Source organism: Chiloscyllium plagiosum, chromosome 3 (assembly GCF_004010195.1).
Source record: "Chiloscyllium plagiosum isolate BGI_BamShark_2017 chromosome 3, ASM401019v2, whole genome shotgun sequence".
NCBI lineage: Eukaryota > Metazoa > Chordata > Chondrichthyes > Orectolobiformes > Hemiscylliidae > Chiloscyllium > Chiloscyllium plagiosum.
In genome coordinates this window covers 41,924,436-41,939,239 of record NC_057712.1, presented here as the reverse complement: position 1 = coordinate 41,939,239, position 14,804 = coordinate 41,924,436, and the positions used below count along the sequence as shown (strand labels likewise).

At 41.3% G+C, this 14,804-nt stretch overlaps 1 protein-coding gene across 1 annotated transcript in view; it reads left to right on the top strand.

Annotated features, from left to right (window-relative positions):
* col21a1 (collagen, type XXI, alpha 1) overlaps positions 1-14,804 on the top strand; it is a 468,143-nt gene that overhangs the window by 267,175 nt on the left and 186,164 nt on the right. Inside the window, exon 17 of the mRNA XM_043681233.1 lies at positions 5,896-5,949. Coding sequence (XP_043537168.1) covers positions 5,896-5,949 — 54 coding nt within the window. The remainder of the gene's footprint in view (positions 1-5,895; positions 5,950-14,804) is intronic.

Below are 14,804 nucleotides of genomic sequence, written 5' to 3'. Positions count from 1 at the left end.
GGGCATAAGCCCTGAAGAAGGGCTTATGCCCGAAATGTCGATTCTCCTGTTCCCTAGATGCTGCCTGACCTGCTGCGCTTTTCCAGCAACACATTTTCAGATATGAATAGGAAGGGTTTGGAGGGATATTGTCGGGGTGCTGGCAGATGGGACTAGATTGGGTTGGGATATCTGGTCGGCATGGACAGGTTGGACCGAAGGGTCTGTTTCCATGCTGTGCATCTCTATGACTATGACTCTAATTGTGCATGATGTAGATATAGGAGATGCAGTTCTGATTAAGCAATGTACTTAGAGGCATAACCCTCCAAAGATGGCACAGGTTCAGAAGGAGATAGAGCACATGTTCCAAGATGGCATAATCAAAGTAAGTTACAGTGATTGGAGCTCACCCATAGTCATGGTGCCAAAGCCAGATGGTACCCAGTTGTGTGTGGACTATTGGAAAGTCAAAGCCGTTACAAAGACTGATGCATGTCCGATTCCTTGGTTGGAGGACTGTGTCGAAAAAGTGGGACAAGCAACTTACATTTCTAAGTTGGATTTGCTCAGAGGCTACTGGCAATACCTCTGTCAGGGAGATCAAAGGCGATTTCAGCTTTTGTAATGCCACATGGACTATATCAGTTCAAAGTCATGCCATTTGGTATTAAAAAACACTCCAGCCACATTTCATAGATTGACTAATAAGGTCATTGCTGAATTACCCAACTGTGTGTTGTTTGTTGATGACCTGGTGATTTTTCGTCACTCACGGAAGGAACATTTACAGCATTTATCGGACTTGTTTGATCAACTTCAGAAGGCAGACTAAAAGTGAATTTGCCAAAGCCCAAGTCACCTTCCTGAGCCATATTATTGGACATGGACAAATGGCCCCATGAGATGCAAAAACGAAAGTAATTGGGGAATTTCCCACACTGTCAACAAAAAAAGCAGTAGTACAGTTGAGTGGATTTTACCAAACGTTTATGCCGAACTTTAGCAGTGTGGCTGCTCCACTGACTGAATTGTTAAAAAAGGGCAAAAAGTATCAGTGGACAGCAGACTATCAAAAGGCATTTCTAGATTAGAGTGGTGCTGGAAAAGCACATCAGGTCAGGCAGCATCCAAGGAACAGGAAAGTTGACGTTTTGGGCAAAAACACTTCATCAGGGCAAAAGCAATTCCTGATGAAGGGCTTTTGCCCGAAACGTCGATTTTCCTGCTCCTCTGATGCTCCTGACCTGCTGTGCTTTTCCAGCACCACTCTAATCTAGACTCGGATCTACAGTCCTCACTTGTGCCCTGTCAAAAGGCACTTGACAGCCTAAACACTGTGTTGACCACTGCCCCAGTATTAGCCACACCGGATTACACAAAGTTTTTCAAGGTGGCTATTTATGCCAATAATGTGGATGCCGGTGTGGTGCTCCTGCAGGAGGATGACGAAAGAATAGAAAGACCCATCGGGTATTTTTCCAGGAAGTTGAATGTTCGTTAACAGAAATATTCAACAGTGGAGAATGTGACTTTAGGCTTGGTATTGGCATTACACCATTTCAGTGTTTATATTACCAGCAATGCATCGGAGACAATCATATGCACTGATCTTAACCCATTGACATTTGTGGAAAAATTTAAGGACAAAAATGGCAGATTAGTTAGATAGAGCTTGTGTTACAGCCATTCCATTTCACAGTTGTGCATGTGGCAGGTCGCAAAAATGTGATTGCCAATGCATTATCGAAACTCGAATGAGAAACAGAGGCATTCGGTGGTGTGTGTTCCGCAACCTGAATTTGCATGTGGTTGTGCATGTTTTCATCTTAATAGTTAGTATTGTTTATATGTGTGTTTAGACTACTAACTTGGTTTTTGAAGGGTTAAAAGTGAAGCCATCTTTTGGTATTGATAGTTCATTGTTTTTTAAGGGGGAAGGTGTCACAAAGCTAGTTTGTTTTTTTCTAAAAGCTGTTCCTTAGCTCAAAGATACTCTATCCTTGTTTTTTTTTCAGAGGGGTAATAAACAGATGAGATTTAGGACAAAGTGGTCATGTTTTAGAAGTGACCTGTAGATTAGGAGTTCAACAGTGAGATGTGTGGAAACTCTCTTCTCTCCCTTCTAACTTCCTGTAAATATCTGACCCATTTTTGTACTGTGTCTGAAAGGGGGTTTGCTTATTGGGACTGTTGTGTATATTCAGAACAGCATACATCAGTCTAGTTTGAATCAACTGAGTTCTGTAGAGGTTCTTTATTCTGTTCTTCGTGTTTCATTGTGTAATTTTGTGAATAATTTTTTTGTCTGTTTTAAACCTGGTAGTCAACCTCGCTAACTTAATTTGGGTAATTTTCACTGTACACTTACCAAAACAAATTACAAAGTTATGGTCTGGGCTGCCTGCTTAAGAATGTTTTGAGTGGTCTGGCCTAGTCCATAACATTGGTCATATAAGAACAACTCCAAACTATCCATTATCCACTGGTCTGGCAGAAACAGCAGTCCAAACTTTGAAGGCAGCTTTAAAAAAACAGCTTCACTGGATACCATACTTTCCCGGTTCCTATTTGATTGTAGAACCACCCCTCATGCAACTACAGGGATAGCTCTAGTAAAGTTGCTAATGGGGAGAAGATTCTGTACCAGGTTAAATCTGATCTTCCCAGACCTGACAGAGAGAGGATGAAATGGGATCAGGAAAGCTAATGTTGGACATAAGATTCCAATAAGTGAGAGAGACAGTTTACTTCAGGGGTCAAAGTTTGGTGTAGGAGCCACGGAAATGGCCTGGCATGGGTAAGAGATACAGTCATCATGAGGACAGGGTCAGTGATGTCTAAAGTTCGGGTAGGTGTGACAATCCTGAATGTGCATGTGGACCGCATCAAAACTGCAAATTCACAAATAATGTAGTAGCAAACATGCCCGGCTCCTCAACTGCCTTTCCAGCTTTTCCAGAACCCATGGGTTTTCCCTCACCATCAAGCATAGACGATACCTTGGAATCTGAGATGGACATAGTGAATGCTGTTACCTCGACACCTGTTCCACCTGAAGAGGAGAATGAATTTCTTCGGAGGCGAGCTACTGTGTGTTACATACTACCTGCATCAGATGCAGAGTTAGAGGAACATGACCCTGTGTTAAAACACCCTTAGAGGAGCTACCAAAAAAAGGATCTACATCCTCAGACTTAGAGCAGTAGGGATGTAGTAATTGTACCAAGGTCAGCCAGGTGAACATCATAGAATATGAGTTCCCTGATTGAGGCTTGGTAATCTGGTCCAATCATGGAACTCTGGCTGACAGGTATAAACACGATTGTGTCACTGGCCACCTGGTTGTTTTCCTGTCTTCCTGGTGGTGGAAATTGAATAAAGATTCGTGCACTTTGTGTCTTTCACTGTGTCTCACACTTACACACACGCACCATGGGTGCTGGGGAAAAAAATAAGCACTACCGCACTTAGGTGGTAGTGTGGAGGTTAATTTAAAAAATAAAAAAATAAAAATAAACACGATTGTGTCACTGGCCACCCGGGTATTTTCCTGTCTTCCTGGTGGTGGAATTTGAATAAAGATTCGTGCACTTTGTGTCTTTCACTGTGTCTCACACCTGCACACACACACCATAAGGAAAAAAAGGAAAAAAAATAAACACGATTGTTACGGAGGAAGGAGGGCAGGTCTGAAGACCTCCTCGTGGGTCTGCTTCCGGGCCTGGCCAAACTGGCCATAAACAGGTCCAGGCAGCGGGCCGTGGAGGGGGTTGTTAGGGCTGACTGCCTGCCCCTCTTCCGCAATTACGTTAGAACCTGGGTGTCCTTGGAGAAGGAGCATGCGGTCTCCACCAACACCCTGGAGTTGTTCAGGGAGAGGTGGGCGCCGCAGGGAGTGGAGTGCATTACTTCCCCCTCCAACTCTATTTTGATTTAACCCCTGCCCTCCCCTTCACTGTTTGATCACATAGCATTGCCCTTTGATGTGTAGGGCACTGCTTGTCACTGGCCACTCGGGTGTTTCCTTTCTTCCTGGTGGTGGAAATTGAATAAAGATTCATGCACCTTGTGTCTCTCACAGTGTCTCACACCTGCATACACACAACATGGGTGCTGGGAAAAGAATAAGCACTACCGCACTTAGGCGGTAGTGTTGAGGTTAAATAAAAAAGAGGAAAATAAGAAAAAAAAAAGGGTGTCAAACATCCTGTTCACTCTGAGAGCTGGCTCTGCGGGAGCTGGATCAGTGTCAAGGACTCTCCATGTGTAAATAAAAGGCAACTTAGTGACTGGATGCCAGCTTCTGTGGGGTTATTTAATCTACCACACTTCCAGGCAATGCGTTCCAAACTAGAAACTCTTGCACCATAAAAATGTCTATTGTGTAAATCAGTTTCAAGCTTGTCCCAGTTCTTTGTTTGAGTCAGAGCTAGTTCTCCCTGACTACCCTGTCCAGACCTCTCAAAGAAAAAGAAAGAAACAAGATTGTTAAGGTGGGCACCGTAGGGAGTGGAGTGTATTATTTCCCCCTCAAACTCTATTTTGATTCAATCCCTGCCCTCCCCTTCACTGTTTGATCTTGCAGCATTGCCCTTTGAGAAGGGCACTGATAGTCACTGGCCACTCGGTTGTTTCCTTTCTTCCTGGTGGTAGAATATAAATAAAGATCTACACACTTACTGTTTTTCACCGTGTCCGACACCTGCACACACACAACATGGGTGCTGGGGAAAAATAAGCACTACCGCTGTCAAATAAAAACAAGACTGTCAGAGGTTCTGCTCACTCTGAGAGCTGGCACTGAGGAAGCTGGATTAGTGTCAAGGACTCTCCATGTGTAAGTAAAGGGTGACTTAGTGACAGAATAAAGACCTCCCTGGAGTTATTTCACAGTCCATATCCTATTTTATTCTATATGTTTGTCTGAGTGTAAGGGTACATTTAAAAGTGGATCAGAGCTTTAATTAGTATTGTGTGTCAGTAGTTTATAATTGTTTAGCTGTAGTTAGAGCCTATTTACTTGTAATAAATAGTAATTATTGATAAGTACAGAAACCTGGTCCATAGCTTTCTTTCAATTTGCTTCTGAAGGTCAGGTAAATTGAGGAACTTTACATACTTTATAAAATCTTTAATTTTTTTATTACAACTCTGAAAATAGCAGGGCTTGATTTCTAGTGTGCTACCCCAGGAAGTCATAACAAATTGAACACACTTTCTCTGTCCATTTGGCCAGATCTGCTAGCTTGGCATCCTTTGCCAGTTAGGTAAAAACAATGACTGCAGATGCTGGAAACCAGATTCTGGATCAGTGGTGCTGGAAGCACAGCACGCTTCAGGCTCTCTGCCTTTATTCCTGATGAAGGGCTTTTGCCCGAAACGTCGATTTTGCCTGTCCTCGGATGCTGCCTGAATTGCTGTGCTCTTCCAGCACCACTGATCCAGAATCCTTTGCCAGTTAACAGGATATAATACTGTCCTTCTCTCCACCATCCAATCCATCAGTACTTCAGGTCACATAAAGTGAACTGAGGCACTAACTTGCCTTTCTGAACCAAGTGTTCCAAAATTATGATGGAGCCATGCAAAGTGAGGGCCATTTCCTGGCTTGCAGTGTTTGAAGTGATATCTAACTGGGCTTTAAATATTGCACTCGCTGCGTGAATGCAGAATTTCTCAGCAGTGGAAGGCCTTTCTGATTCTCCTGCTGTGTAATTCCACAAGATGGGTGGAGTGGTAAGAGTGGTTGTTTGTATCAGAAAGGTCACCATGAACCACGGTAGACCAGATGTCATGAATCTGACTCAAGAAAAGTTTTTCATAAAAATGGGAAATTCATCCCAGTGTGGCAAATTATATCGGTAGGAGTCCAGTAATTTCTTTTCGAAAAACACCTGTTTCTTACTTTTTTAGGGAGAACCTGGAGAGGTCGGTCACCCAGGATTAGATGGAATAGCAGGAATGCCTGTAAGTATCTTTAGAACATACAGATTAAAAATTCAAATCATAAGTAGAATATACTGCTTCTTTCCTCAGATACCATCAGCATGAAATTGACCTCCAATCATAGCACAAGTTGAACAGTGCTAAGTCATCAATCTATTTTATATAACATATAATTTTCATGCTGATTTTAGAATGAGCTGCCAGTTCATTATTGTCCATTTTGATATGGCCACCAAAAAACAATTCTAAACTTCACCTCTACCCAGCCATATAAACCTCCATTACAAAGAATTGTAATTGACAAAGAAATGCATTGACTTTTGCTATGAGGGTCAGTGAGTCAGCTATTTTGAACTCACAAAAATGGATAGTAATTTAATCTACTTTCTGGAGGTACTGGCTGAAGAAAGGTATTGGCCAGAATATTCAGTGATCAATCAATTTTTCTTCCAAATATAGCTAAAGGATTTTAGTGCCAACTGTAGAATTTTAGATCAGGCAGATTGCATTAATCAGTACCTAAAAAGTTAGATACTGTGAGATTTGAACTTCCGTGTTTGGTTTCATGACTTAAAATAACCAAAGACTGTAAGAAGAAAATGGTGTCAATTGAAAACTTCAATCCACAAAATGTTGGTTAAAAACTTGGATAACAGTAGAATCTCATAATAGAAATGGAATCTGATTTTTCATTAATAAGAAAACAGTGACTTTCTTCTGACATTTACAGGAAAAATGTGCTGTCAATCAAAGCCTATTATGACAGAATGGAAGAACATACGAGTAAAAAATAGGAATAGGCTATTTAGCTTTCCGTGCCTTCACTGTGACTTAATAAAATCATGGCTCAGCTGATTGTGGCCTTGACTTCGCTTTTCTGTCTTTCCGCCATAACCACTGACACCCTTGTCACTAAATAGTTTATATGCAGTGACCTACCCTCCATTGTTCTTTGGGGAAAATTGAGCCTCTGAGAAAGAAAATAAAATCAATTTTAAATGGAAGACCTCAAACTTTTAACCTGTACTCACTAATTCTTTACTCCCTCACAAGGGAAACCTTCCTTGCAGCATTCATCCTATTCAGAATCTTATATATTTCAATAAGATCACCTCTCATTCTTCTATATTCCGATGGCTGCCAGCCTAATCTGGTCAACTTTCCTCATAACAGCTTCATCGTAGCCAACAGTTGTACATTCCATATGCCACTCATAATGCAACTATTTGTTTTGAAAAAAATGGAGACAAAAGCTCTGTATGGTATTCCACATAAAATCTCACTAAAACTGTAGCAACACTTACCTGCTCCATTTGTTTCCCTGTGCTGTAGATACCAGCATTCTAATTGCCTTAAAAGTCACCTGATGTACCAACCTACATAGTGACCTTTTGTGTTTCATGTACTAGGATATCTAGACCCCTCTGTATAAAAGAAATCTATTGTCTGTCTCCATTCAAATAACATATTAATTCTACTCTTCCCACCAAGCTCACGTTATCCCACCTTATTTCCCAACTGCCAATTTTTTCTCAGTTATAAATGCATTATATCAACATGTCAACTTACTGTCCTACCTATCATCAGCCAGTTTAACCCTTGTACATTAGGACTCTTAAGTCATTGACAAAGATAGTAAAAGGTCATGGTACTAAATCCTGTGGCATTCCACCAACTCAGATTGCCAACCTGAGAATAACTCATTTATCCCAAATCTGTTTCCTGTTAACTGAATTCTTATTTTGTGCAGTAACCTTTGTTTTGGACCTGGTCAGACCCCCTCAAAATATTTTAAGAAGGTAGTCCAGATCCTAACATTTCCAGTTGTTTTTGGCAGATGTGACGTGGATGTTCTAGAAGTAATGCAGCTGGCCAAACCACTCAGCTTGTAGCAAAACAGAATTTACTGTACACATGAGCAAAAGAAAACAGAATTTAGAGTAACAACTATTTGAAAACCCAACCAACACAAAAACGCAACTTAACGAAGAATGTTTGTCATTTCCTACAACATCCCCATAAACACACCCCTTGGCAAAAAAAATCCAAACATGAGTTCTTATAGGAGTGATGTCAGAGAGAGAGAGAACACCTCTGTTGAATCAGGGAAGCTTTTTTTCCCCCAGGAGCTTTCTTTGACCAACAGCTTCAAACTAAACCAAAGTAGAAAAATCCCTGAACTGGGAGCACTGGCCACTCCCCTTTCATTGTACAAGTGTTTTTAAAAATATCAAACTTAAAAGCCCTTTTCCCTGATTGTTGCCTTAGGCAGTATCTGTCAACCATTATTAAACTAGCCAGTTCAGACATATCAGCACCTCTGCTTTATGACCCCTCTCAAAAAATAACAAGGGCAATATAACCTTGTTAAAGGAGCAGCATTATCATACCTTTTATGTAAAACTTAATTGATTACATTTTGACAATCCAAGGCGATTGCACCTACAGATTCTCCTTTATCTACATAGGTTGTTACTTTCCAAAAGACTCGAATGAACTGATGAAACATAATCAACCAATCAATGAAAAATTCATCAATCAAGTAAACTAGGGACTTGAGCTAGTTTGATTAAATTTGTCACATTTGTGACGACTCTGGGAATAGTGGGACTGGATTTCCAGTGCATTACCACAGTGAGTAATGGCATGGGGAATAAGTTATCAAAAATAAGGAAACAAGCATGTAGGCCAATTAAAAGATACTTTGCATCTGTGTGCACTGTGGAGGATGCAAGGAACATCCCAAAATTTGTTGTAAATCAGGATATGGAATGGAGGTAGGAACTCTTGCAAACTACTCTCACCAGTGATCTATACTCAGCAAATTGTTGAAACTGAGACTGACAGCTTCATGGGTCCTGATGATCTTCACCCTAGAGTCTTAAAATAGATAGTTAGTGAGATATTTGTTGCACCAGTTTAATTTACCAAAATTCTGTAGATTTTGTGAACATTCTATGAGAATGGAAAATAGTGAATGTAATTTCTTTATTCAAAAAGGAAAGGAGAGACAAACTACAGGCTAGTTAGCTTAACAGCTGTCATAGGGAAGAATTTAGAATTCATTATTAAAGATGCTATTGGTAAGACCATTAATAAACTTCAAAATAATCAGGTAAAGCTCACATAATTTTGTGACACACAAACCATGTTTCATAAATTAATTTGATTTCTTTGAGGAAGCAATGTGATTTTTTTGTGCAAGGGAATTCATGTCTCACAAACCTGATTAAGTCTTTTGAGAAAGTGATGAAGAAGATTGATGAGGGCAGAGCAGTAGACCGGTTTCCTCCCACCATCCAAAGATGTGCAGGGTCAGGTGAATTGGCCATACTAAATTGCCCGTAGTGTTAGGTAAGGGGTAAATGTAGGGGTATGGGTGGGTTTCGCTTCGGCGGGTCGGTGTGGACTTGTTGTACCGAAGGGCCTGTTTCCACACTGTAATCTAATCTAATCTAATCTAATCTAGACATTGTTTACTTGGACTTTAGTAAAGCTTTTGACAATGTTTCACATCTTGACTAATTAGTAAAGATCGAACACATGGGATTCAAGGTGGGCTTGCCAATTGTATACAAAATTAGCTTAATGGTAGGAGACAGAGAATGGTAGTGGATGGTTGTATTTCAGACTGGAGGCCTGTTACCAGCAGTGTTCCACAGGGATCTGTGCTGGCTCCACTTTTGTTTGTCATTTCTATAAATGATTTAGATGATAATATAGAAGGCATGGTTTGTAAGCTTGCAGATGACACCAAAATTGGTGGCATAGTGGACAGTGAAGAAGGTTACCTAAGATTACAAAAAGATCTTGATCAATTGAGTCAATGGGCTGTGGAGTGGCAGGTAGTGTTTAATTTGGATAAATGCGAAATGTTGAATTTTGGTGAAACAAACAAGGGCAGGATTTAGACAATAAAAGTAGGGTCTTGGATAGTGTAGAACAGATAGACCTAGGGGTGCAGGTACATAATTCTTTGAAGTCTGCATCACATGCAAACAGAGTGGTTAAAGGCACACTTGCCTGCATTGCTCAGAACTTTGAGTAGAGGAGTTGGGATGTCATATTGAGTTTATGCAGGACGTTGGTGTTCCTTCTTCTGGGATACTGTGTGCAGTTCCATTCGCCCTCTTCTGGAAGGACTTTATTAAGCTGGAGAGGATTCAGAAAAGATTTACCAAGATGTTGCCTGGAGTGAAGGGTTTGAGTTATAGGGAGAGGCTGGGTCTTTCTTCACTTGAGGATAGGAGGTTGAGGGATGACCTAATGGAGGTTTATAAAATCATAAGAGGTATAGATAAGATGAATGGCAGGTGTCTTTCCCTAAGATAGGGGATTTCAAGACTAGGGGGCATATTTTTAAGGTAAGAGGGGAAAGCAACCAATATATTGAAAGACCCCTCCCACCAGTTATATTCAGGCAGAAGATACAAATGTTTGAATATACATACCACCTATCATTACTGTTAACAATTTCATCCACAGTTGTCCAAAAGTTCATACCGAACATGTACAGGGTTGTATAATAATCTTCGCAATTTTATATCATCGAATCTTATAAATGATATATTGAATTGGGTAATAAATCAGCAATACATTTCCATAGGGGAACTATGGAACTGGTGTGGACTGGTTGGGCTGAAGGACCTGTTTCCACACTGCGGGGGATCTAATCTATTTACTTTTCTTGGTGACAATTGTGATGGGGCTGACATTTCTCACAAAGCTGAAGAATAAACGGAACACTCCAACTCAGCAACTTCTATATTACTAAAAATGTTTTATGAAATATATTTTAAGAAATTTAGCACTCTGAAAGTAGTCTCTGGGTCATTGAGTATCTCCATATATTATTTCATCTTCATTGAAATTTTAATTTTAAGAATGCTTAATTGAACACCTCTGAAATAACTATTTTGCTCAGTTTTTTACTTATATGCAAGCAGAAACTTTCCGTACTTAGTCTTCAGATTTTTAGACAACTTTCGCTGCAGTGGCATAATTCTTAGCCAGTCGTAGGGTACAATCATCTGGTAGACCCATTCTACAGGTAGCTCCACAGATAACAACATAGGTTTCATGCTGACCTGTTACTTTTAGTAGTGTCCTCCTGTGGAACAGTGGTAGTGTCCTTACCCCTGGACCATGAGGCCCAAGTTCAAGTCCCATCCACTCCAGAGGTGTGTAGTAACATCTCTCAACAGATTGATTAGAAAAATGTTTAAATAAAACCCACTTTGTCAACCTCAGCAATGCTGATTTTGAATGGAAACATGGTCCTTTGCAGCATTAATTCTGTTCCTTCTGCAGCATTTACATGGAACATAATGATCAGTGAATTCACCAAAATCATTCTGCATGATTTTTATTAATTTGTGATTTTCTTCTGAGGCTGTGTTTTATTTTAGCTGTTACACAGATCTTGTGCTTGACATGGTGGCCAATAAGAGTATTTTATGGGGAAATTATATAACTACGTCAAACACATTTATTAGTAAAGCTTTCTTTATGGTAGTTTCTTTTCAGCATAATTTGTAACCTTTGCAAGATACAAGATGCTGTTGATAATGCTCCTTTAGTAATTGAATGTAGCAAATGTTTGCAAAATTCATTATTATTTTTGTAGTATATGTGGAGGAAAATAAAGGCCATTGGGTATGGATTCTCAACTTCAGGATTTGGGTGATATTTTGATGACTCTGAACACCCTGCATGTGGTTTTTAATCCATTCAAATTAAATAACAATCAAATGAAGGGACTTCCCTGATCGTGGGAAGTCTGTTATTTGGTGGATTCAGAATCATTTTCTGTGATGAAGGATGAAGAACTTTACAAAGGGATAACTTTGCATTTGTATCCAAAAGTCAGTGTGCACACTAATGTAGTCTTAAATACAACTGGTAAATCAACATAGATAAATGTGTATTTTGGTATGAAAAATGAAGAGATAATTTATTAATTAGAAAATAATCTAAATGCAGTAGTGTAGCAACAGCATCTGTGCACAAATACAATATCACGAAGGCCATAAGCAAACCAAGCATTAAAATGGATTTAAAGAAGGTTAAAATTGAAAAGCAGTGAAGTCATGCTAAACTTGTATCAAACTTTTTGTCAGACTGCTCAGCATACTCTGTTCATCCTAGCTGCCATATTATGAAAGAAAATACATACAGACAGACTTTATAAGGATGACAATAGAATGTTGAGATTGTGTTTCTCTATAAACAGTGAACAACCTGGATCTCTTTCTTTAAAAGAGTTGAAAGTAGCCCAACACAGGTCGTTAAAATGATGAGACAGTTACACAGAGAGCGAGCTTTCACTTGTAGAGAACAGATAGTAGAGATCATCAAAGAAGAACAAAGAAAATTCCAGCACAGGAACAGACACTTCGGCTCTCCAGGCCTGTGCCAATCCAGACCCTATGTCTAAACCTGTCGCCTATTTTCCAAGGATCTGTATCCCTCTTCGCCTTGCCCAGTCATGTATCTGTCTAGACACAGTTATCGTGATGTTATTGTGCCCACCTCTACCACCTCCACTGTCCACGTATTTTCATAACACTCACTACCCTCTGCGTAAATAACTTGCCACACATATCTCCCTTAAACCTTTCCCCTCTCACCTTGAACTCAAGACCCCTAGTATTTGAGACCCCACTCTGGGAAAAAACTTCTTGCTATCCACCCTATCTCTACATTTCATGATTTTGTGGACTTCAAACCATGTTCCCCCTCAATCTCTGTCTTTCTAATGAAAGTAATTCTTATCTAATCAAAGTCTCTTCATAACGAGCCCTTCATACCAGGCAACATCCTGGTGAACCTCTTCTGCACCTTCTCCAAAGCATCCACATCCTTTTGGTAAGATGGTGACCAGAACAATATGCAGTATTCCAAATGTGACCGAACCAAAGTCCTATACAACTGTAACATGACCTGTCAACTCTTGTACTCAGTACCCTATCTGATGAAGGAAAGCACGCCATATGCCTTCTTGACCACTCTATCGACCTTCAGGGTGCAATGGACCTGAACATCCAGATCTCTTTGTACATCAATTGTCCCCAGAGGGCTTTTCCATTTACCGTATTGTTCACTCTTGATTTGGATCTTCCAAATGCACTACCTCACATTTGCCCGGATTTCAGCTGCCAGCAGCAGGAAGAGCAGGAGCTTGGACCAGGGGCCTGTAGGGAAAGGTGAATCACTGATTTAAAACTTTAAAAGCTTACCTCAAGCATCAGCAGCAGCAGAATCTGAGAGAGCAGAGGTTTCTGGGAATGGAGGGACTTTTTTATTCCCCCTCAGCTATATAAGTCAGTGTTTTCTAAAGCCAAGACCCTACTCTTGTAAGGCCTCCCACCCACCACCTCCTCGAACTTTACACACTAGGGACACATCAGGTAAGCTACTTTTCTTCTTTTTAACCTTCTGGTAAGGGGACTAGCAGGGATGGCAGTGCAGGGAGAGGAATGTTCCTCCTGCAGGATGTTTGAGGTGAGGGACGCCATTAGTGTCCCATCCAAGTATATCTGCAAGAAGTGCACTCAATTCTTGCTCCTCCAAGGCTGCGTTAGGGAACTGGAGCGGGAGCTGGATGAACTTTGGATAATTCGGGAGGCAGAGTCTGTGATAGATAAGAGTTACAGGAAAGTAGTTACTCCTAGGCATGAAAAATGCTGGGTAACTGTTAGAAAGGGAAAAAAACAGTCAGTGTAGGGATCTCCTGTGGTCGTTTCCCTGAAAAACAAGTATACCATTTTGGATACTGTTCGGGGTCAACTCACTAGGAACATGCACTAGGGTGAAGGTCTCTGGCACGGAGTTTGTGCCTGTTGCACAGAAGCGAAGAGGGTAAAGGAGGAGAGTATTAGTCATTGGGGACTCAATAGTGAGAGGATCAGATGGAAGGTTTGTTCGGAACAAAAGAGACTCACCGGATTGGTGTGTTGCCTCCCAGGTGCCAGGATCCGTGATGTCTCGGGTTGTGTCTTTGGGGTCCTGAACGGAGAGGGTGACCAGCCCCAAGTCGTGGTCCACATGGGTACCAATGACAGATAGAAAGAGGGATAGGGATGTAAGGCAGGATTTCAGTGAGCTAGGGTGAAAGCTGAGAACGAGAACAAACAGAGTTGTTATCTCTGGATTGTTACCCATGCCACATGATAGTAAGGCGAAGGACAGGGAAAGGTATCAGCTGAACACATGGCTGCAGGAATGATGCAGGAGGGAGGGTTTCAGGCTAATGGATAATTAGGGCTCATTTTGGGGAAGGTGGGACCTCTACAAACAGGACGATCATCACTTGAACCAAAGGGGTAGTAATATCCTGGGCAGGAAATTTGCTAGTGCTATTCAGGTGGGTTTAAACTAGCTCAGAAGTGGGGTGGGAACCTGTGTTGTAGTTCCAGTGGTAAAAACAATGACAGCAGATGCTGGAAACCAGATTCTGGATCAGTGGTGCTGGAAGAGCACAGCAATTCAGGCAGCATCCGACGAGCAGCTAAATCGACGTTTCGGGCAAAAGCCCTTCATCAGGAATAAAGGCAGAGAGCCTGAAGCGTGGAGAGATAGCCACGAAACGACACGACCAGCTATCCTTAGTAGCCACACACGGGGGGGGAGATGAAGGTGATAGGTCAGGGAGGAGAGGGTGGAGTGGATAGGTGGAAAAGGAGCTAGGCAGGTCAGACAAGTCCGGACAGGTCAAGGGGACAGTGCGGGCTGGAAATTTGAAACTAGGATGAGGTGGGGGAAGGGGAAATGAGGAAACTGTTGAAGTCCACATTGATGCCCTGGGGTTGAAGTGTTCCGAGGCGGAAGATGAGGCATTCTTCCTCCAGGCGTCTGGTGGTGAGGGAGCGGAGGTG